The sequence below is a fragment of the Budorcas taxicolor genome, chromosome 10, assembly GCF_023091745.1.
Source record: "Budorcas taxicolor isolate Tak-1 chromosome 10, Takin1.1, whole genome shotgun sequence".
Classification (NCBI taxonomy): domain Eukaryota; kingdom Metazoa; phylum Chordata; class Mammalia; order Artiodactyla; family Bovidae; genus Budorcas; species Budorcas taxicolor.
The window spans coordinates 20105200-20129920 of record NC_068919.1 but is presented as its reverse complement, the minus strand read 5'-3'; the positions used below and the strand labels follow the sequence as shown (position 1 = coordinate 20129920).

The 24721-nt window shown below is 45.8% G+C and overlaps 1 protein-coding gene across 1 annotated transcript in view; it reads right to left on the bottom strand.

Annotated features, from left to right (window-relative positions):
- Positions 1-4474: 4474 nt before the first annotated feature.
- NEO1 (neogenin 1) overlaps positions 4475-24721 on the bottom strand; it is a 234430-nt gene continuing 214183 nt past the window's right edge. The window contains exons 23-29 of the mRNA XM_052646281.1: positions 20892-21039; positions 16991-17229; positions 16350-16442; positions 12167-12325; positions 8147-8410; positions 5986-6122; positions 4475-5302 (exon numbers count right to left, since the gene is read on the bottom strand). Of these exons, the coding sequence (XP_052502241.1) occupies positions 5219-5302; positions 5986-6122; positions 8147-8410; positions 12167-12325; positions 16350-16442; positions 16991-17229; positions 20892-21039 (1124 nt within the window). The 3' untranslated portion in view covers positions 4475-5218. The remainder of the gene's footprint in view (positions 5303-5985; positions 6123-8146; positions 8411-12166; positions 12326-16349; positions 16443-16990; positions 17230-20891; positions 21040-24721) is intronic.

The following is a 24721-nucleotide window of genomic DNA, read 5'->3' as shown; positions in this document are numbered from 1 at the left end:
AAGGCTGGCTGGGCTTCTCATTTCTCGACCTGGGAAAGGTCTCGCGCCTTCTCCTATGTCCCCCGATTTCCGCGAACTCTCAGGTTTTAAACTTGGTCACTTCTGGCTCGTGCCAACCCCATTTTTGGTCACCCTCACTCACCATGCCACACTCGTGGTCTCTCACCGTGGTGGCCCAGATGCTCCTTCCTTGGAAGGGGGAACGTCAATAATCTGTGCAAGGCCTCGCGCACATGGAAGATGTTGCGCAAGATGAGGGGAGTTCAGGTCACAGACGTGCAGCGAGCACACGACGCTGAATCCCCTCTCAGATCTCATTTCTGAGCCTTCTTTGGAGTGCCTCAAGGGAAGCCCCTTCCCGCTGCAGGCATCTTCCCACCGGCCCTCATTCTCTCATCTCCTTGTTGATATACCTGCTGCTTCCCCTCTCCTGATTATTTCAGGAAGTTCCAAATTCTCACTACAGCACAGCCAGAGCTCCCATCTTGAGCTTAGTCTAGGCCCATGTTTTCGTTTCTCTAATCCAGTCAAGTAAGAGTGTCTTGAGATGAACATCATCCACTGTGCTTGGAGGGTAATTGTAGTTGTCAATATCATTTTTCAACATTACACACTTTTACAAGATTATGACAAATGTAAAGGACTATTTCCTTGAACTATTCTCTCCCACCTTTCCCCCTTCCCACTCTCACCTGTGGAGGTCCAAGGTGAAGAGTCAGGCACCAACTGAGATCCTTTGTATGGGGGTAGGGCAGCCCGGCTTGTCCAGCCCCTGCCCATGTCCTCTCCCCATCAATTTGATGGCTGAGGCTTCCCTGGGACTCAGGTGGTAAAGAATTCACCTGCAGTGCAGGAGATCCAGGTTTGATCCGTGGGTCAGGAAGATCCCTTGAAGAAGGACATGGCACCCCACTCAAGTATTCTTGCCTGGAGAATCCCATGGACAGAGGAGCCTGGTGGGCTACAGTTCATGGGATTGCAAAGACTTGGACATGACTCAGTGACTAATAAACACTTTCACTTTCAGCACGGTTACCATCTTTCCTGACAGCTCCTCACCCCTGACCAGAAGGTGGCTAAATTCAGGAGGAGCTGATGGACTGGGAAAGGAGGGCATTTTTTCATATAGAGCATTGTTCAGTGTTCATCTGAGAACCAGTTGGAGGATATCCTTTTCCTAGTTCCCAGCACTCAGTCCATCATTGTGGCATCAGCTTCATTTCTTATGACTGTGCCAGGCAGACAGGTCTTTGTTACCATTCAAGTTCACTGCCGGATACCAAAGGGCCAATAACACTAGGGACCTACAAGGGTCCTTCCAAGGGAATGGGAGGGGGTGCATATGCGGGAAGCCTTCTCACACACTCCAGGCCTTGAGTCCCTGAGCCTCTGTCCATCCACCTGGGAGACAAGCATCTGCTGTTAGAATCTGCCTCTGGCATTAGGCCTTCAGAAAAGAGTGAGAAATTCTGTCCCCACTGAGTCCAGTCAAGTGGGAAAAGACTGAAGACAGATAAATCACCATGAAATGTGCCAAGAGCTCCATCTAGAGACGCAGAGGAGGGCCTGGACGGCTTCTCCGGCTGTTCGAACACGGCGGTAGCGGTGTTCCGTGTGAAAACCCTGAGAAGCGTGTCCCAGGCTGCCTTCCTCAGCCGGACACCGGGTGCACGAGGCGATCTGGACTGGGGCGCTGCGGCAGACGGGCACAGGCTCCGGCACTGGGAGCTCTGACTCCATGGCTAACGGGGGTGATGGGATCCAGGGTTCCTACCCGATCACTCGGCTGCAGAGCAGATGAGTCCCGGGACTAAAGGGGCAGGGAGTAGGGACGCTAGCCCTGGCCCTCCTCCACATCCAGGCAGGGCAGGGCCTGTGGCTGCTGAACTCACTTGAGCCGACGCTCACACTGTGAGAAACCTTAGTGCTACAGACTGAATGTGTGTGTCTCCCCAAATTCACGTGTTGAAATCCTAATCCCCAGATGTGAAGGTGATAAGGCTGTGAGGGTGGGCGCCCAGGATGGGATTAGTGCCCTTATAGTAATAACAGAGACCACGGAGAGCTCTCTCACCCTTCTGCCAGGTGAGACACAGTGAGAAGATGCGAACCAGGAGGTGGGTCCTCACCAGACACCACGTCTGCCCATTCCTTGAACTTCCAAACCTCCAAAACTGCGAGAAAATAAATGTTTGCTGTGTAATCCTCCAAAGTCTATGTTATTTTTGTCACAGCAGCCCAAGCTAAGACGCAGTGAACATAGCATGTGAGGCAGCCCAGGACAGGCAGGGCTCCTTGCAGACACCTGCTCTAGGGCTCTGCCATCACACACTGGGGTGAGGTGTGGGTGGGGTCAGGAAGGCCCTGGCTAAGTGTGGGTCTGGTGTGTGCTCCAACACAAACCAAGCTGCTTCCCCAGACATTGCCACATCAGGGACAGGGCCTACACACCATTTAGGAATGGCTGTGCTTTCCCGCTGGGGCCACCTATCTCTTTCTGACAGGTGTGGCCTTCAATCCCTCAGACTCAGTCCCTGCCGGGGAATAACGGGGGTGGGAACAGGACTCATCTCTGGGGCTGGTGGACCCCTGGGCCACCACCTAGCTTCCCCCGGCGCACCACCCTGTGTGCCTCTTAGCACTCCAGCCTTTATGGTGACGAGGGCAATGGTGTCCCCTTGAGGCTGGGAAATGGGATTCCCCACCCCCGCAAGTTCTGTTTCCCTAAGGAAAAAGGAAAATAACTCTTTGTCCAGACCACAGTTTGATTGAATTAAAAAAAGTGTATTGGATGTCCAATACTAAATAAAAACATGAAACTGTTTTTCAAAAAGCCATAGAGTTTACAGCATCAACTACAGAAAAGGCCAAACAAGTGTGTACAGAAACTAGTCCCCAGCAGCCCTCCAGGCCCCCCTCCAGCAGGCGACAAGGCAACAGACATGTGTGTTCCAAATCTTCCTGAAGGAAGCTGCTGGCCAGCAGCTCAACTAGGACATGACAAGACACACAATGGTTTAATTTCAAAAATCACAGGAAAATGTAAGAAAATGTATTAAATTGTGAAAAGGTGCAATACAGAATAGCTTTCCTATTTCTTACTTTTAAAAAAATCCCCCAACTTTGAACAGTTATTTATTTAAAAATAGGTCCCTCCCCCCGGCCCAGTTCTGTGGCAGTATGCAGGTACCAAGGCCCTGAGGTAACAGAAGTATCAGGGTTCATGGGAGGGAATGCCCCGAATACCGAGCATGTCTCTTTGGGCAAAAGGTAAGACAGTTTCTGGGGAATCTAGCGCTCCTGGTGTCCAGGGTGCTCTTTGCAGGATCGGCTGAAGTGCACTGGATTTCCAGAATCCTGCCCGGCACTATCCTCCATGACCAGCTAGCAGGGCAGCAGGAGGCCCAGCACTGCTCTTCCCATTGCCCCCAGTCAAGAAACAGAGAGTTTATCTCCTGGAAGAGCCAGTGTGCAATGACACCTACATGGGGGAAATCCCCAGTGTAGAAAGGCAAGTGGGGCTGGGCGCCCCCTGCTGGTCTCAGCCACTGAGATGCTAGCTCTCGGCTCCCAAACCACAGCTCCACCTGCCTTGCACACTCTCTTCTAGGATTTGCTGGGGAGTCAGCGAAGATGCCTGAGGGTCAGTCCCATATTTTTTCTTAATATATTCTTAATATATAAAACAAACTCAGCTTCTTTCCTTTTAAAGAAGCAGCACACGAGAACCACCTGTAAAAGCCAAAGGTTCCTTGTACGGCTGGCCTCTCAGAGCCCCTCAGAGACCTCCTGCTGCCCTGTTCGAATCAGGGGCTTAGCTGAGCTGCTGGGAGAGTGGTGGCGGGGGAGCGCTCTCCTGGTCCCTGCTACTTATGGGACAGTGTTCAGAAAGAACTGGGAGCCTCACTGGTGCTGCAGCCCGTGCTGCTCCGTTCTTGCTAACGCCGTCTCCACACGGGCTCCGAGACGTAGAAATGAGGGCTGGACTGACCGAGGACAGGAACTAGAACTGGGGAGAGGCAAGGAGTCTTGTGTGGGAACAAAATCCCCACCTTAACTTCCCCCAAGTCAGAGGGTTAACAGCAGGACAGCGGGTCCACCCTCTTCTCTGATTTCCTGGGAACGTGCCAGGCTTGAGCCCTGACCTGCGTCACTCCTGTAATACGACGTCTGACTCCTCAGCGTGGCTGTTATTATCCGGATATTACCAAGACGCCAGGGCAGCTACATCCTTGAACCCACCTATTGCACAGAAGAACCTTTTTTTACTAGATCCAAATGAAACTCCAGTTGCAACTTAGTGACAATAGAGATGGACATGCCAGGACAATAAAGAAGATGCTTCCGTTCTCTGCAGGCTTCTGGAAGAAAGTACAATGACTGAAACATTCACAGGGTCTCAGCAGCCCCTCCATTTCCGATTCCCAACCCTCCCAGCCCGCCCCCACCCCAATACTGAAACTGCACAGAAACCAACAAACAAGTCCTTTCAATGTTACATTTCATTCAGATAGATCTGTAATCTCACAGTGATGAGAGGAGAAAGTCAGGCCTTTAATAATTATAAAAAAATAATAAAAAAGCTTACAAACAGCAATGCAGTATTTCCTCCCCCCTTCAAAGTGATGGATTAACAGCTGGTAGAGGATGCAATGACTCAGAATCAAAAATAAAAACAAAAACAAACCAACCCCTGGAACAACCCACACTGTCAATGACTTTCCATACATAATTCAAACAAGTAGTCAAATGTCAACCACTTGTGGAGAACACCATGGACTTCCTTGGTTTTGATAGTGTTTTTCTTTTGAAGGTAAAATAAAATAGAACACAAATAAAATTGTACAGAAATGCCAATGTCTATACTCCATAAAGGCGATGCCGTCGCAGCATGAAGACACGGCCTGCCCACCAAGTGAAACATAGGTTGCACTTCTTGCCTCTTCCCTGGACACAACATTCTGGCCCATGGTGCCCAGTCCTGCAGGGTATCGGCAGGCAAAGGGAAGCTGCCTCCACACGGGCGTCTTCCAGGCTGACTGGGAGAAGGCAGGTGGCCAGGCCTGGAGCCAGCCCGATGCCGGGGCACTGGCCGGGCGGCCTGCTGACTCTGTGTTCTCAAGTGCTGTCCTCTGGTGCTCTGTACAACTCCTTGATTTCAAGGCTGAGTCCCAAGACTTCTAGACTCGGGCCGGGAGTCACGTCCCGGTCAAGGTGGTCACGCTGTCGTGATGGCGTTCAGGTCCTTCATCAGTCCTTCCAGGTGGGCCATCTCTTTGGTCAGCTCATCTGGTTCATAGCTCTACGGAAAAGAGAACGCTGTTACCAGGCACGATCCAAACAGCTGTCCAGAAGTAGGGCCCACGGAAAGAGGTCACAGTGTCGAGGGATGAGCGGAAAACTGCTGCAGCCTGGACTACCCACGCCCCTGCCAGCCCGGGAGTCAGGCTGCAGGATGCGCCTGGGCCTGCAAGCACTCATTTCTTTCCATCGCAAAATGCCTTTCCTCCAACTTGTGCTGCCAGGGTCACAAGGACCTCACGGGCCCCACCGTTTGCCCCTTCTAGTCTCTGTGGGAGCCAACACAGTTGGTATGACCCCTGGATCTCTGCGCTCCAAGCTCTCCTCCTAAGAGAGTCCTGTACCAGGAAATGCAGAGGGAGGGCATATTTATTGGAATGTGAGAGTGAATGATCAAGGAGAGACTCTGTCGATTTTGTTTTGAGAGCAACCACTCAGGCAACTTCCTCTATTGCGTCCTGCTCAGGAAATGAACAGGGGCTGGGAGGTAAAAGAACATGTGTATGGTTCAAACCAAGACAAGAGGATCAGAGAGACAGGCCAGAATTGAAAGGAAGGCAGGTGTGGCAACCTAATCCGAGCAGGTCGAGCCTGCGGCACAGCCCAGGTTCAGGGGAGCAGGTGAGTGCTGGCCTGCGGAATGAGCAAGCCTGCCCCGCACTCTGCGCCAACACGGGAACTCACACTCTCGGAGTCTTCCAGCATCCTTGTGGTCTCCTGCACTTCAGGGGCACTGGGGACCACCACTGGCATAGGAGGCCGGCTCCTTCCTAAAGTCCCGATGGAGGCCGTCTTCACGGCATGGATGTGATGATTCAGAGCTGCAGCGGGAAAGGGCACCATCAGGGGTGTGTCTGAGCCTGCTCCCCTGGTCCTCATAAAGGTATCTGAGGTCCAGATGCTGCTCAGGGTGAGGGATGCACACACACCCAGCACAGAGCTCCTGCTCTGAAAAGGGACTGGAACAGGGTGGAAGGGGGAGAGAGCAGGGCATCCAAGAGGCCAGAGAAGATGTTCCACTTGGCTTTAAAAACTCATCTCTTAGACCAGTGGTTCTCAGTGTAGAGGTTCCAGGGCCCTTCGCAAAATGTCTGGGAGGTCAAAACTCTTTTCATAATAACACCGAGACACATTTTGCCCTTCCACTGGTGGTACAAAAGCAGTAGTGGGAAAAACTGCTGGAGCTTTAGCACAAATTAAAGTATTGGCACCACGCTGTAAAGTCATCCATGAACATGCACACTTGCCAAGTTTAAAAAACAGCCAGTGTAATTAATGTAGAAAAAGTTATGATATGGAATTGATTACAATCCATAATCTTTTAAATATTCTAAAATGGAAATACGGGTAAAATACTACTGCACACCAAAGCATGATGGCTGTCTTCAATAAAGGCACTTGTAATTGAGTTGTGAGCTGAACTTTCGCTTTCATTACGAAACACCAATGTTATTAACAGTTCAAAGAAAGACTGACACACAAACAGGTTATCTAGACTTGAGCATTTGGCAGACATCTTCTAGAAAGTGAACGAAGTCCGTCAGTCACCTTAGGGAAGACAATGGACAGCATTTATTTCCAATGATAAAATTTAAGTTTAAAGTGAAAAATCAGAATTTTGAAAAACTTGTATCTGCTACCAAGAGCTTGAGGGCTTCCCAATATTTACAGACTTCGATGATATTAATGAATGATTTTTAGATACTATTTAACAAAATGTATCAAGATTTAGAGGATCTGTATAACTTAGTGAACCAATACTTTGCAAATGACCAACATGTGGTGTTTAGTGTCATGCATTCAAAGTGCAGGATAGATGGATTTAACAGGACAGAGTACAAATAATTATATGGTTTTGGATTCCACATGACAAACAAATCTATAAAAAATCACAGTTTGCTGAGTTTTGCTGTAGTGTCAAAGAAGAATACTCACAGCAGTCTAAAAAGTTTATATAAATAATTGTTCCTCTCCAACTACATATCTGTGAGGCCAGATCTTCTTTGACCAAAACAATACACTGCAATGGATTAAATGCAGAAGCAGGTAATGACAATCTGGCTGTCTTCTATTACGCCAGAAATTAAAGAGATCTGCAAAAATATAAGACTGCTACTCTTCTCACTATATTTTTATTTTGAAAGTTATTTCTCATGAAAAAATGTTATTTACATCAACATGACAGATTTATTGCTATTTTTATATGAATACAATAGTTTTAAAATCTGTTTTGATTTCTAATATAGTGAATAATGACAGGTATAACTCATGTGAAGAAAAAGCTCTTTTGCAGCTTCAATAGCTTTTAAGAGTTAAAAAGGGTCCTGAGACCAAAAGCTTGACAACAAGTGACTTACTCTGAAACAAACCATCATAAGAGAGAAATTTATGTGGAAGAGGTAGGAGGCAGAAAGCATGCCTTTGAGGTGAGAGGACCTTTGTTGAGCTGTGTGAACTCAAAGAGTTAACAACCCTTCTGCAGGGTTATTTCTGCAGCCTTGGTTTTTTCCTTGCTTCCAAGTCTTGGACTCCCTAATCCTCTAGCTGGCAGGAATCCTATGGAGTGAGGCAGTTCTGGGAGGCCCAGATCTGTTGTTCACACTCATGCCACTGGATTCTACCACCAAGCGTCCTGCACACAAAACATACTTCAGAAGGTCAGCCGTTGCTCCCTGCCAAATTATTCTCTTGTTTATGTATGTTCCCAAAGGAGGAGCCCATCTCCTCCCTGAGGATAAGGATAGGCGTGGAGGACATTAGCTTTGTTATTCTGCAAAGACGTGGCGACTGGTGTCTTGAGCCAGAGCCACGGGGCCCCTCCGGTGGTGCTGCTGTCCTTGCTCACCTTGCTGGGAGAGTAATGGTGTGCTTGGCAACGCTGGATCGTAGGAGGGAGGCCCGGGTGGTGGGATTGCGGGCACAGCAAAGCTCTTCAGTGGGTGGGAAGGGCGAACGTGGGCTGTAGGGAGACTCTGGCCCGAATCTTCCTCTTGGGAGCTGGCCAAGTAAGAGGAGCTGGTAGCACCTTCAGGATCCTGGTGATCGGTACAGCATGTTTGAGACGAGGAGGCTGGCATGGTGTCAGTGCTGGGGGTGTTTCGAACAGATTCTACAGCAGGAAAGTCTAAATGTTAGCATTTATTTTACCACTGAACATATGCACATATTGGGGTTCTGGCTACCTACCTCTAAGGGCCCCTGAAACTGGCTCAACAAGCACTTCGGGTCAATGCTAGTTCAAGGGAACACAGATTGGCACCACTGCCAAGGCTAAGTAAGAATGGTCTAATATCAGAGTCCCCCCAGAATCTGTCAACCAGATGCTGAACTTTTTTCACCTATACAGCTAAGTGGTCACAATTTTACAGATTTAAAGCTCTTCTCAGTACTCACTATGGAACACACATAAAGGTTCCTGATACGTTGTCTGTTAAGATGTAAACAAGAAAATTTAAAATTTTATTCACTGATTGACAGCCTCTGAGACTAGCCTTTCACAGACAACACATCACCAAGGCCACCTGGGTACCTGACAAGGAGCAGCTCTGCCCTGAGGCCTGGTGGTCCCTGAAGGAGAGGCCGTGCCACAGGCCCCACACCCCCTCTGGCAACTGCACAGCCTCCCCAGAGCCAGAGCCCCACAGCTCAAGTGCGGCCTGGACAGCCAAAAAGTCCAAAGGTCTGCCAATGGTTTTAAGATAATGCCATGAGGTGTTTGGGTGTCCAGAAGAAAAACCAGGGGTGTATCAGCCTGAAGAAGGGGCAGCTCAGGAAAAACATGACAAAAAGCTCGAAATAAGTGAAGAGGCGTCAGAGCCGTTCTGGAAGGCAGCATGCTGGGGTAGAAAAAGCACTGGCTCTGGAGTCAGATAGACTTGAATCCTAATCTCTTCCTATGAGCTGAGCGAACTTGGCAGTAACCAAATCTGTTTCTCCACCTATAAAAATAGGGAGAATAACACATAATTTACTGAGGATTAATTAAGAAGATGAATAAAAAGTGCTGAACATGGGGCTTGAATGATTGATAAGATTTTTTTCTTTGTGGATCACCAGGTGCTTACTCTGAGCTAGGCACCACACTAAGTGCTTTAGACTCATTAGCTCATTCAATCCTCACAGTAACACATCAGATGCTGGGAGCCTAAGCATGGCCCAAGGACACAGAACTGATGGGCAGAATTCCGAATCCCGGCCCCTGAGTCCCAAGCCCAGGCTCCATCCACTCAACACTACCTGCTCTTCCAAGCCCAGTCCACACGTCCCCGATGCTGCAGGGGCAGAAGCAGCCCCAGTTCCCAGGGCGACCATATGAGGAAGGCTTTTCACAGTGTGAGCTGGTGCAGACCACCATCCCCACCCTGAGGAGGGGCCTGGAGGACACCAGGTAACCTGAAGGAAGACCTCCTTTGACGCCTAGAGTCCTCAACGTTATCAAGGAACATTAACCCTTTTAAGTAGTAACCCATGAGCAACCTGCTGAAATCCAACCTTTTCCAGCCTTTGTTGCTGAGGCAGCCAAGAATCTGTTCCCTTGGGCTCTCGGGAGATGGGCCATGGCGGTCAAGAGTGCTACTCAAAGGTCTGGCCTTGGGTTCCAGCAATAAAGGACTCATACACCCTCCCCGAGTGGTGAAAGCCTGGCTATCTTAACCTCCCAGGCCTAGGTCACTTCTTGTCCTTTCCAGGGCTGCGCTGAGGGTCTCATTTCTCTTGCCTGCTCAGGTCAGCTATCACCTCACCTGGGGAGCTGCTGGTCCCACTCTGTGATCCTGGGCTGGGTGGAAGCTGATTAGCGGGGGTAACAAGGATGAGGAGAGAGAAAGGATGAGGCTCTAGCCCTGACCATGTACTGGCAGATATGTTAGGACAGCTCTACCACAGCTGCCTCGACTGACTTACTTAGACGTATAAGCTTCCGAGGGCCAGAGACGGCGGGAAAGGTGCAAAAGGAGGAGAGGCCTGCCTACGCAGAGCAGAGTGCAGTGCACCTCCAGAGGGCATGGCACGCTGTATTCTCTGGAAGGGTGTGCCCTGAAACTGTGCAACACCCCCGGCTCACAAGGGAAACGATGCTGTAACTAGAATTTCTACCTCCTGACTGATCTCTCAGAGCTGTCTAAGACACAAAGTGCACAGTGGCTGAGCACCTGGACAAGTGGAAAGTGTGTTTTCTGCATCAGGCGGTAGTGACCATAGTAAATGTCCAAGGAAAAGACAGAAAATGCCCTCTAGGCAAACTTGGCCCGGCCCAAGATGGGCTGAGGCAACAGTGGGGTCTAGAGACACAGGGAAATACAATAGGAGCAGAGCTCTCATCACTCTAGACACCTGCTCCACATTTCAGATCCATCTTCAGAGCCTCCATTAGGAGTTTCACCTTCTTTTAACCTCTCTGGTCATTAAAACAAGGGACCCTTTAGTGGAGGAAATCATTACTTTCTCCTCTTTTTGCTTTCTGCCTAAATACATACAGAACCAAACTTGTATCAACACTGACCCCTTGAGTGAGGAGTGGGTGGAAACTCTATGCTTTCTGTCAAACTTCAACCTCCTTCTCATCCAGGAGGGAGGAGGCAGGGGGCTGACCTGACTGGGAAGACCCTGCCACACACTTAGGTATGCTCATATTCCAGTGGGGGAGATTTTTCTGCCTTAAAAATGGAGAAATAAAGTCAGGACACAAAAACCTCTTTCTAAGAGCAGGTCTGGAGGGCTGTTTCTGCTCTGTTCTGAGATTACGTCTGTGAGGCAGTCTGGTTCTCCAAACAGCCTCCTGCAGGCTGTCTTTCCCTAAAGGCAGGAACCCACACCTGAACTGGAGGGAGGGAAAGGCCAATTTCAGACATGAGTTTAAGCAGCATTCTCCAGACAAAGTAAGGGTTTGGGAGCAGATAACTTTGGGAGTTATCAGGCATGTCTTAGTAAGCTTGGATCTCCATCTGATGCTTTGCGTATGTTTATAACTGACCAAAACTTAAAGGAGGAAGGGATGTTACTGGCAACCCAAGCTTCTAAGCATGAAGTTTTGAAGTTCTTTTAAAAAGGGGACTCACATGAAACTCCCTTATTTTCTAGAACTACCAAAACTCAGCTCTACTACTAACATCTGTAACTATTAAAAGACAAGTTTCAAGTTTCAAATGATGGAAAAAGGGTATACTGTGTATATGAGAATTTTTTTTTTTAGCACTTTAAAACTGATAAAGCTGTTTCTTAAGATTTTCAAACTGAGACACGGTGGTCTAGAACTGTGAATCTTTACATACACTGCAATTGTTAGGCTAATGTCCCATCTATTTTTAGAGATGATCCATGCTTGGAAGCCCTTTTTAATTTCACTCCACTAGGCAACCTGAGGTTTAGAATCTGCGAAACTTCAACGTGGCTGCTGGCCCTGCTGCCCCCAGGTGTTGCTCTTACTTTGGTTCCCAGCAGATATATGTAATTAAGAGCTCACATTCGAAGTCCCTTATGGTTGCCCTAAGTACCCTCCCACCATTACGCAAAGGCAACCTCTAGTGTCTAAAAATCATCCAGATTACATTTTCCTTTCAAAGTGAAGGATTAAACAAACTGAAAATATGATGGAATTAAGATGCAAGTTGATGGAACAAGACATGGCTGTGTGATTAGAGCTATGTTTCTTACTAAAATGACACCTTGCCCTGAGCACTGAACACTCTGGGAGAAAAATGAAGTGAATTTTATAGAAGAAAACTTGAGTCTGTAACAGAAATGATATGACAGACAGATAACACTGACAAAAACTCCAAATCCTTCTAAGTGGGGCAGGTCCTCCCCCTGGCAGCTTGCCGACTCTTTCAGAATGCTTTCAACCTGGGGCTCCATCCTCATCTCTCACCTGTGGAATTGGCCCTGTCTGAAAGGGACATGGATGTGCCAATGGGCCATGGGCTGCCCGGGTGGTAGAGATGACTGCGAGCTGGAGAAGCGAGGCTGCTGGAGTGGAAATGATGGTGAGGGTTATCGAGGGAATGGATGGGATGGGCACTAATCACAGCTGTGAATGAACACAAGACAGAGAAATGCTTAGCATGCTTGCACAGACAGATACACACAGCACAGTTCAAGAGCAGTGACCCCGCACCCCCTGCCCCTGCAGTACCACCATTCCCTGGTTTTCTGGTGGCAGCTTAGGCGATTAGCCACGGATTTGGACCATTAGCCATGGGTTTTACATTTGTCTTTAAAAAAAAATCAACACACTCTTATGCATATGTCTGTCTCTATATATACACAGAAAGAAAAAAGCCTGAGAATTTTTACTAAAATGTTAACACATTATCTTGTAGGGAAGAGTGGTGAAGATTTTTTAAAAAATTTCTTTTGGTTTATCTTTATTTTCCAATTCTTCCACAGTAAACATGGATTACATGAGTTATTAAAAATACCTACTTGAATATGTCACAAAGTATAAACCCATAAGCCAACAAATGATGGATTTGGTATCTATAATTTTTTTTCTCCTGCTTATAAAGATAGAAGTCCCTTTTCCTTCGAGTATATTCCTAATTCATTCTGTCTTTTCTTACTTGCTGAGTGAAGCATGAAATAGGTATTTAGGTTGAATGAATAAGTGACTGTTTAATCAGTTTTCATATCTTAAAAGGAATGCAAATGGAAATGAACTGTTAAGGTCCAATCTAGTACTAGAAGCATGAGATGCTGGCCTAGGGCACCATCTCTTCCTGCTTCTAACCTGGGACCTTAGCCATATCTACTCGCATTTTAAAATATAAATGGATTTTTTTCTAAATTCTCTCTTTCCTTCCCACACTGGCTAAGGAATTCAATTCACTGAATTTAGCAAATGAATCCACATTTTCACACAGATATTCCACATAGAACTTTCTATGAAGAAAAAGTGCTTCTTTAATGAGCTTCCTTATCAATCCCAGAGATGGAAAAACAAAATCAGAAGCACAGCTGAGGCACAAACTTTTCTTAGGTACTCCCTTAGAGTAGCTGTGGAAGCACAAAGTTTAACATCAAGATGGTGGTGGTGGTGGTGTAATTGCTAAGTCATGTCTGACTCTTGCGACTCCATGGACTACAGCCCGCCATCAAGATAACCAGCTCTAGAGTCCCGAAATAGGCAAACAGTAGGGCTGATCAGAAACAAGTGGGATCTTTCCTGCCCACCCTCCCCTTCCCTTTAGCAAGGACTTCACAAACTCTGTGATAAAACTCAATTAGCCCTTGGATTCTATTAAAATGTCAAGTCACTAAGAGACTCCCTGATCTTTGGGGTGGGGGGGCACTCAACATTACTTAGGTGAAGAAAATCCCAGGCAATACAATAGAGGGCCTTTGTTCTGCAGCATTCTCCTCACCACGTTCAAGCAAGCAGGTGGCACAACCAGCCAGGGATCATGGAGCAGGGCCTCCCAGCCTCAAGGCCTGGGAAACTAATCAGGGGCTTTCCTTGCTCTCAGGGCCCAGAGAGTGGAGGCAGTCCCCTGGGATAAAATACAGCGTGGTAAAGCTGGCTGAGGAGAGGTCTCAGGGCAGCTGGGTAGTCAGCATCTCCTCCATGGAAGACAGGAAGTTTTCAGAAGCAGGGTGTTTCAGAATCAGTGTTTTTCACAATTAAGGCTAGGGTGAGGGGGAAAGGTGCCTGACTTTTTACCCAGGAAGTGCAACCTGAAAGTGTTTTAGGTATAGAGACTCTCACAAAAAGTAAAACAAAGCTGATTTTTGTTAAGGCTTTGTCAGTTTTTCCAAATTAAGTAAATAAAAAAATAAAAGAATGTGACAGTGCCTGTCTGGAATATAGTTGGCAAGCACCAGCTATTAGTTGAATCAGAATCCACTGCTTCTGTGCAAGGCCTTCGATGGAACCTCATCCCACCACCACTAAGCCATTCCCAGCCATGCTCATTTATAGCCACGGTAGGTGGATGGGGGATGCAGCCTCCAGGGAATCCTGGCTTGTAAAAAAAGACTGAAGCCATGTGGGGAAAAGCATATCTCAAGCCCGATCCCAAGTATATCTGGGCACTTGGTATCAGATTCTTGAATTAAAGAATCCACTCACTCAGCTGCTGGGGCACAAATAAAATAGCACTGTATATTTATACATAGTCCTTCCCACCACCAAAAAAAGAAAAGAAAAGAAAAGAAACAAAACAAACCAAGAATGCTGTCAACTAGTACAGCTTATCTTTTCTCTGCAGCATATTTAAAAGCAACAAATCTAGGAAGAGGGATAGTCAAATTTTACAAGTTTTAAAAATAAGCCAGTTCAGGCAAGAACTAAAGCCTTATATAAAACGATCAAGCAGTCAAGCTACCATCTTCTTATAAATCAGAAGTAACTAGAATGAACTAATCTACTCTTTTTAGAGGTTTCCCTGGTGACTCAGATGGTAAAGAATCTGCCTTCAATGTGGGTGACCTGGGTTCGATCCCTGGGTTGGGAAGATCCTGTGGAGAAGGAAATGGCAACCCACCCCAGTATTCTTCCCTAGAAAATCCCATGGACAGAGAAGCCTGGGAGACTACAGTCCATGGGGTCGCAAAGAGTCGCACATGACTGAGTGACTAACACTTTCACTCTTTTTGGACATTTCTAAACCTGAAAATGTTTGGACATTTCTAAACCTTGTCTAGGGCATGTCTAATGAGAGGAAAACCAGTTTTCCTTGCACACGTCCAAGTACAGGCCCCTCTTCTTATCATGGACCCTAAGCAAAAACTACTTTGTGCAGAAATGAGCTATTGGTAAATCAGTCTTTACTCTTCCAAGGCTGATTCTTAGAGTCTTGTGCAAGTGACAGCATGCGTGCAGACATGACATCCTCAGGGATCCCCCTGGTTTCCAAGTTTACAGTGCCATCTTCTGTGTGTAGGATATCTGTGATTACTTAAAATCTCTGTCACTTGTGGACAGACATGGCTGACAGTCCTGAAATGGGACATCTTTTAAGAAATGAATAAAAAATCCCAAAGCTCATTTAGGTTAAACTGATAAGTGGTTTTTTAGGATTTAAATCTAGGTCTGACACTCAAATGGTAAAGAATCTGCCTGCAATGCAGGAGACCAGGGTTCGATCCCTGGGTCAGGAAGATCCTCTGGAGAAGGGAATGGCAATCTACTCCAGTATCCTTGCCTGGAGAATCCCACGGACAGAGAAGCTTGGCGGGCTAAAGTCTGGGGGTTGCAAAGAGTCGGACACAACTGAGCAACCAACACAATGACTGACAGTATTAATGTTTGCTAACCTACTGTTCAGCCCAAAGCAAATATCAAGATTAAACAGTTTCTTAAACTTGCATTTGGTATTAGTCGGCAGGTGGCTGCCTATCTCTTTAGAATGGCTCAGAGGACCCTCAGCTGGAAGCCCCACTGTGCCAGCTCATCTGAAAGGCTTCCTCATCTTGAAAACAGTAACAAGGGAGAAGAAACACTAGTGTAAAATGTAATTGGTTCGTCCCATTGCATTTTGGTTTTTAATCATGATAATGTACTTGAGTTTCAAATACTACAGGAGGCTGGGCAACTTTTATGCTTATCAAAGTGAGGCACAGGTCAAGCAAGGTTGAAAAACATTGCTGTAAAAACAGAAACTCCACGCTATCTCCCTGAAACTCCTCTGAAATATAAAGTCTATTGATTAAAAAAATTCTGCAATGCCTATCAACACTGATCATGTATCAGGAAGCCTAAGGAACACTGTGACACCTGGCCGTCCTTAGCCCCAGCCTAGAGCAATGACGCCCCATTTCTCCTGAACAGACTTGGTCTCCTTTTAAAGAGACTGATTACTTCCCTAATGCCTGGGAGACTTGTGGAAATTGGCCTTGTAGTTTATTTACACTGAAATTAAAGAAGCTACTAGTAAGAATAAATACTAATCACAAAATATGGCAAACGTTTGATTCTTCTTCTCTCAAGGTGCCAAAGCTTTGGTAGATTAATTTTTGCATTAGGATCAAGTGAAGTCAAAGAGATCATTTGTAGCTGTTCCCCAATATGACTGGATAATTGGCAGCACTTGGGAAAAGAGAAGCTTTTAACTTACGCTGGGGTGGCTGGGAGTCAAAGGGCATCATCATTTTTGGTCTCATTCCCCGCCTTCCTGCCAGTGTAGACATGCTGTCCTCTGATTCATGCCCTAGACATCAAATATGGAGGTTGGTTACAAACATGTGTCTAGGCCAGTGAGCAGCCTCAGCAGTAAAACATTTCAAGTGAAGGCAGATTCAGGACTCACAGACAACATAGTACGGACAAGGTGTTTTTGCAGGAAGTGAAATAAAGAGGAAAATGACCATCATCACATTACAGGAGTCCCTGTTGAGTCAATGCAGTTGATGATGCTGCCTAAATGTTTCAACGCAGGTCTGTGAGGAAGAGCAGGCAGACCAAGAATATGCCAAACACGACAACGAGAGCCGGGCTCCAAGTGAAGGGGCGCAATGAAATGTGCAGACATGTGCCAGGCTGTCTCAAATCTTGAGCTGGTGAAGTCTGATGAGAGACCTAGAAGAGCTAGGGACTGCTTCATCTGGGTACAGAACCTCTCTCTCTTAACAGGCTAGTTATTCTTCATCAGAAGTTGCTGCTGTAACACACGTTTCTCTAAACCTAGCTTCTTATAGGAATTACCAAATTAAGGCAACTTTACAAAATGGAAAATGGTTTAAATGAAAAAACCTGTACCTCTATATGAATTCCGCCTTTGATGGATGTTGCTGTCCATGGAATTGTCAACTGGTGTGATATCTTGAGAATTACGAGGAATTGGTGTATCAGTCATGATGGGGTTTGGGTCTGGAGACTTATCAATGGGTTTGAGCTCCAGTCTCTCGTGATGGATCCAGAGGTCTGGGGGTTTGACATCTTTGGAGTTCCCTTTATACTTGTGGGAGCCATTCACTGATTTGCAAGCAGCTCGTTTCCTAGGTACAAAATTAAGAGGATTTTAAAAAGTAACTTGTGAATATTATTGGTCAAAACAGTTTGAAGTTTAAAACAGTCCTTCTGAGAGATGCTTCAGGCAAAATCAGAAACTACAAACAAATAAGAAAAACAGAGGCAAGAAGTTTTACCCTGGGGAGAACGATATGAAATGATGCTGGCAGGATGGGCTGGGGTCAGATCATTAAGGAATTTTAGAGCCAAGAGCAGAGTCTGAACTTGCCTCTGTGAGTAAAGAGAAATCCCTAAATGGTTTTAAGCGGGAGAGTAAGGAGATCAGTTTTGAGTTAAAAGGTTAAACCAACTGGGGTGTGAAGAATGGATTTGAGGAGGAGGGGACAAAACAAGGGGGCCGTTAGGGTGCAGCTGCAGCAACTGCAGCCTGACTGACAGTGGCCTGGGGCCGTGAGGATGGAGGGGAGAGGGGCATCTGATGGTTATTAGGGACCCGGAAATGACAAGGCTTGTTGGAAAAAACGGATGTGCGAAAAGACAGAAATAAAGACACAAGAGGAATAAAGGATATTGCCAACGTCTCTGGCTTAAGCCATTTACTAACACTGGGGAGAAGTGGGTTTGACAGAAAGAATTATAAATTGTTTTGAACATACTAAGTGTCCATCTGAGACATTAAATATGAAACATAAAACAGGCAATTGGGTCTGAGACTGAAGCAAGCCTGAGACTCGGAAGAGAGAAGTCTTGGCCAGAGATAGAAATCTGGGCATAGTTGAAATGCAGAAGTAAATGAAGCCACAGGAGCGGGCAGCTCCAGGCCCAGGCCCTGAGGAACGTCTGCCTGCTGGCAGAGTAGACGAGAGAAGCTGTGAAAAAGAACACACAATCATGGGATACAAGAGAAGAGAGTGTTTTAAGAAGGAAGGAGTTGACTGTGTTAAATGTTGAGAGCGTAAGATGAGGACTGAAAAATTTCCTTTGGCTTTCGCAACACAGAGGTCAGTAGTAACCTCAGCAGAAGCAATTTTGGTGAAGCAGTGGGGGCAGAATTCAGATGAGGAAGGACTGAAGCAGGAGTGGGCAGCAAAAGAATGGACAGGTGAGTGGAGTGGAGACGAGTATTCAGCCTTGTGGTGAAGGGAGAGACAGGGTTTCTTTGTGGTTGGTGGTAAAGGCCGTGCAGTAGAGGAAAGGTCACACTTCTTTCTTAGGATGGAAGAAGTCTGAGCACACTTGAACGCGAGAGGGACGGAGCCAGCGGAGAGTGAGAGGTCAGTGGTACTGACAGAGGGCAACCGCAAGGACCAGGTCTTTGAAAGCACGAGGCACTGGGATTCGGCAGGTAGATGGAGAGCAGGTTTCCCATGGGAGGAGGGGGAGAAAATGACTGCTGCCGACACGGCAGGGCTTTAGGCCTAATGGTGATACACTGAGGTAGGCGTTCTCGTCTGTTGAGTCGGGGGGCTCTGGAGGGATGTGCTAAGAAAGTGAGGGGCTAGACTCTAAATGCTCTGTCGGCGTTGAGGCTGTGCGAGTCTATAAACAGCTACAATTGAAATGGGAGGTGCCTCAGATATGAGAGAAGACGAAAAGTACTAAGAAAAGCTCACATATTTTTCCACAGTCAATGGAACACTTGGAAAGTAGGTCAGTGGGGGAGGAGGAGGGGAAAACTCTATAAAAGACTTGATACAACTCTCTTAAACAAAGGGACCTGAACTGTAGGACCTGCAGATTCAAACAGACAGTACAGAACCTATGACAAACTCATTTTCCTGCCTCTTAATCTGAAGACTTAAGTATTTCAGTACTTTATTTTTTATTGACTTTAGATTTTAGATTCCCCCTAATAAGAAGGAATTCTGTCATTTTGTTTATTCAGATTCTTTTAAATAAAGATCTCAAGGTCTTTATTTAAAACTAGATGTAAAATCAAGTTCATAAAGATAGATAAATGGGAAATGCTGAAAAAGAAGCTTGTAGAAAAGTTCTAGCATAGAAAAATATGATTTTAGAGGTTTTAGGGAGAAACAGTTTCCTGCAATCAAACGCAGGGGAAGCCGTAGGAGGCAGTGATACAATGTAAGCTGCTGAAAGCTATTTAACTTGGGCAAAAGAAAGATTAAAACCATCACATAACCTATAGAAAACGACTAAGTCATTACTAGCAGCAGTTAGACTGTAGCTTGTTCTTGACCTCTATACTGAAAACAAACAGATTTATGGTTATTAAATACATGCATCCTTGCCTTGGGCAGAGTTCTGAGGATAATCACACAGACATGAATTTCGTTCTCTCTTTATGGAGCAATACCTCCATCTTATGACCTTTTAGGATATTGCATCTAAAGTTGTTCTATTACTCATACTGTGTTTTTGCTATTAGGGGTAACTCAAGAGTCTCCTTTTTTTTTTTCTTTTCTTAAATGGCACTGTCTTGCTGGCCAGAGATATGAAGAGAATGTGACCTAGGGTCAAGGATTCCCTCAGCTTCAGGAGTGAAGGCTATTATCAAGCACCACATAATGGTGATCACCTTGCTAGCTGCTCTAAACAGCCACAAGCCTCAAAATCCCAGGTGAGTTCAGGGCTAGCAGCCACCTTCCCTCTCTGCTAATATGATACACTGATTATAAATAATCCTTTCCCATTCATTTAATCAATACATCTCCCCATCACACCCCCAACCAACTCTGCTTCCTGTGGTCCCAACCTCAACTGCTGCTTTTGGTGAGTGAAAGTCGCTCAGTCATGTCTGACTCTTTGCAACCCCATGGACTTATACAGTCCATGGAATTCTCCAGGCCAGAATACCAGAGTGGGTAGCCTTTCCCTTCTCCAGGGAATCTTCCTAACCCAGGGATCAAACCCAGGTCTCCTGCATTGCAGGCAGATTCTTTACCAGCTGAGCCTTTGGTAGCACTTCTTTAAAAATACTCTTAAACTTAGAACTAGAGGTCTATGGTGTCCTTCCATCTCAGCTGGCATTTGTGCCATGAAATTCCACAGACTCCTATGTATCTGGTTCACTGAGTGCCCAGAGACAGTCAGTCCTCCAAAGGGGCTCCCAACAAGGCTGGACATCATCTACTTTCCTCTCCCAGACTGATTCTGCACACTTGGCTCTTGTGACTTCAGAGGCTGAGTTAAATGAACTGTATCTACTTGGTAACTCTGCCCTGGCTTCCAGTTGAGTGTGGCCAGTAGAAGGCACAGACAAGACTGGAGGGTGGGAGGTATTTCCTCTTCTGCCCCATCCCTGCTGGGCTAGAGGGTGGCAGTAGTTACATTCCTACCACCATACATGGTTCCTGTTGCAAGTCCTCTCCTGCTGCTTCAGAGCTCTGAAAACAGCTCTCTCTTCTTCAGAAAAAGCTCTCACCTTTCTAAGGATGACAGTAGCCTGTCACCGCTGCTGCCTAATGCTAACTTCACCTTGGATGTTGCAAATGGTCCCTTCATCAAAGCCCCCTTCACCTATCTTGAGTGTGCCCCTCTTCCCTGCCAGAACCCAGGACACATATTTAGCAAGAGGAATCATTCTGCATTTTCTTTAAAAATATTTCAAACGTTGCTCTTCACGTATTCTATATTTTAACTCTGTGTACGACTCCAGACACAGAGGTCACATAGAAGCAAAAGAATACATACAAAAAATGTATGGGCTACATCTGGGGCTCCTTACTTTTTCTGGTGAGAGGTAGTCCGCCGGGTGCAGAAAACAGCGATGATCACGACCACCACGATGGTGATGACGCCGACAGAAACGATGATGACCAGCAGCATGTTACTGTCTAGAGGAGAGGTGGGGCTTCCATGAGGGCTGTTACTGCCTGGGAAGGGAAAAACCGTACGCTTGTTGGTATTCCAGAAGTCTAAAGACGCATACAATCAGGCTGCAGAACCTTCACGTGAGTACAGATAACTTCTGTGAGCTTCTGTATAAAAACAGTCATTACACTGTGCATTCTATAAAAATGCCTTATGAATATGGCCATCTCCTCTAGATGATGAAATCTAGAGAGCTGAGTTTCTGCCCCGGGTGTACCTGGCACAAAGTTGGTGTTCAATAAAAGTTTCTCAAGACTGTACTGAACACTAAGCTTGGACCAGTAAGGGAGTCTGTCCCTTGGTGTCTTATATATAAACTCATCTTATAAAGCACCATTTGTAAATCACTTTAGTTTTCTGACTTTCAAAACCTTTAAAAAATGCATACTCATAGAAAACAAAAGTTTTTTTTCCAACATACAGCATTGGGATGCAGTCAAAAAACTACCTGAATCATAAAGTCTGTTTTTATAAATACACATTGTGTGCAGAGTTGATTTTCTTATTCAGTTTCAGGAAAACGAAGGTCTGTACATATGCATTAATTTGACAGATATTTACTGAGTGGTTACAATGTGCCAGGCATGTTCTAGGAACCAAGGATACAACAGTGAACCACAAAAATGTGAATGTTGGGATAGGAATGGGGGCAGACAATAAATAATTAGTTTGTAGTAAGTGCCATGAAAATATAAATGGGGATATGGTACAGAATGACTGGGTGGCTAGTTTAGATTAAGTGGCTGGGAAAAGCTTCTCTGAGTAGATGGCATTTGGGCTGAGATTTGAATGATCCTACCATACAAAGGCCCGGAGGAAGAACATTTCAGAGAAGGGGGAACAGCTAGTGGAAGGATCCTGAGACAGGAATGAGCTTGGCATGTTCAAGGGAGAGAAAGGCAGCCAGTGTTGCTGAAGCAAAGAGAGATATGCAAAGTTAGAGGGAAGGACGTGAGCAGAAAAAAAGATGAATATGAGGCTGGAGAGATGTGCAGAGGCGAGATCATTTAGGACCTTGAGGAAACAGATCTTCCTATTACCGTTCCTCTGTGCTCACTGGGTGCAGTTCAGTGTCTTTTTTTTTTAACAAGGCTGTTTGTAATCCTGCTCTATTCTCAGTCTTGCTCTCCCATTTTCTGAAACACTGTACTTTGCTTCCCACCTCATTACAAAAGTTATGCATGCTCGTACTGTAAAATATGGAAAATCCTACAACACAGATTTAACCACCATGGATATCTTTTCTTCCAGCTACTCTCTCTTATTGCCCTAATCATCAAAGCTGTACAATAATGGGATGAGCTGCTTTGCTAAGTAATGAGTGTTTAGTCACTATAAGTACTTAAGAAGAGTCATCCTACATGTCTGGGATGCTGTGGAAATTTCTACCACGAAGGTGTGGCCTGGGAACCGATGTTCTTAGGAAGGCCCCTAAAGTGATTTTCATATACAACCTGGTTTATAAACTCATGATCTAATTCAAACTACATTTACTGTGGGACTCCCATAACAGTGGATTAGCTGACCTTTTGCTTCTTATTCTATGATTTTATAGGGTACATTCAAGCACAGTGCTAAAGCTGGGCTAATTTTGAAAGCTTAAGAGCTTATTCTTCTACATTTGGTTGAATCACTTCCATCCATTTCAGAGAAGGAGATCAGCAGACAGACAACTTAAACTGGATATAATGACCTTCAATAAAATAACATTTTTATATTTGGGAAAGACTATGGAACTGGGGGCCAATACAATGAGACCAAATTAGGGCTTTCCATAAAACCATTAATTAACAGCAGTACTGAGCTGTTGGGTGGGGCAAGCGGTAGAGCAGGCGCTGCGAATCAAAGGCAGGGAATCTGGGCTTTGGGAGGCCGTTCTTTCCTGCATTCCACAGAGACAAAGTCTCATTTAACTGCAAAGGACCTCTACCTTCTGAGTTGGCCAAAGGCCGTCTTCTAAACTAGAGTAAGAGTGAGCTGCAAATGGGACCCTAGACCCTCCTACTAGGGATATTTATTAAGCCTCACTTTTTCCAGTGGTCATGTATGGACATGACAGTTTGACTATGAAGAAAGCTGAGCGCCGAAGAATTGATGCTTTTGAACTGTGGTGTTGGAGAAGACTCTTGAGAGTCCCTTGGACTGCAAGGAGATCCAACCAGTCCATTCCGAAGGAGATCAGTCTTGGGTGTTCACTGGAGGGACTGATGCTGAAGCTGAAACTCCAATATTTTGGCCAACTCATGTGAAGAGCTGACTCACTGGAAAAGACTCTGATGCTGGGAGGGATTGGGGGTAGGAGGAGAAGGGGACGACAGAGGATGAGATGGCTGGATGGTATCACCAACTCAATGGGCATGAGTTGAGTGAACTCCAGGAGTTGGTGATGGACAGGGAGGCCTGGTGTGCTGTGATTCATGGGTCGCAAAGAGTCGGACACGACTGAGTGACTCAACTGAACTGAACTGGACTATTCCAACAGCTTCCTAACCACTCTGTTTTGACTTTGTACTCTTGGCACCCAACTCGTTCTCCACCGTCATCAGGGTAACAATAGATACTCAATAAGTGGGAAGTCATAGTTTACCAGTAGTATCAGACATCTTACATATGTTACTCACACGAGGAAGCTCACATTTCTTAGCATCAGCACCTGAGCTTTTGACAAGTTGGTTTTAACCTACCTTCTCTAACTTGAGCCTATCCTGTTTCTAGGCAGTGTGGTCCCTGGAGAAAGGAGGCTGTTTTAAAGTGTTTTTTTTGATTTGGACCATTTTTAAAGTCTTTATTGAACTTCTTACAATACTGTTTCTGTTTCTGTTTCATGCTTTGGTTTTTTGTTTTTGGTTGTGAGGAATATGGGATCTTAGTTCCCCGACCAGGAATCAAAACTGCATCCCTGCATTGGAAGGTGCAGTCTTAACCAGTGGACCACCAAGGAAGTCCCAAGCAGGCTGTTTTAAATTGCCACACTTCACACATGTTCTTACTACGTTGCATCCTAGAAATGTCTGACCCCCTCCTAGACATTCAGTAATTTTCTCTGTGCCTTTTAAAATCTGGGTCAGAGATCTCTTCCAGAACGCTTTCTCCTCTCTCTGTCAGATAGCTTGTTACATACTCCCCCTGCTTCTACAGTCTGTTACATAGCGCCTGAACCTTTGGAAATATGAGTGAATAAATGAATGATTGCATAAACCAAAGAAAAGACAAAGAAGTAACTGCTTTTCTCACAGTCTTGTGGATGACACATAAACGTAACATATACATCCCAGGAGGAGAAACTCATAAAGTCCTAGAAATCACAGCCTAAAAATATCTTGAAGCAAGAAAGTTTGTCTGGCTCCCCAAAGAAGTGGCCGATTTCACTGAAGTCTGGGCAATACTTTTTATTTAAATTGTTAGTTGGAGATTAAGAGAACATTTTATTTCCATAATGAGACCAGGAGTTTCTGGAGGACTAGAAACTCTTTTTCCTTTGTCTTCCACGTGTTTCTCATGAAACAGTAAGGTTCATTTCTAGGAACTACCTTTGCGGACATTTTACCGTCCTGGATTCCCACATCTGACCTAGAAGGCTGTGAGCGACAGCAGAAAAGGCAGACTATGAAGTCGGAAGCCCCGGGTTTTTTTTCTAGGGCTTCTATAATAAGTGGGTAGGTCCAGGCACATTACTTCTCCCCT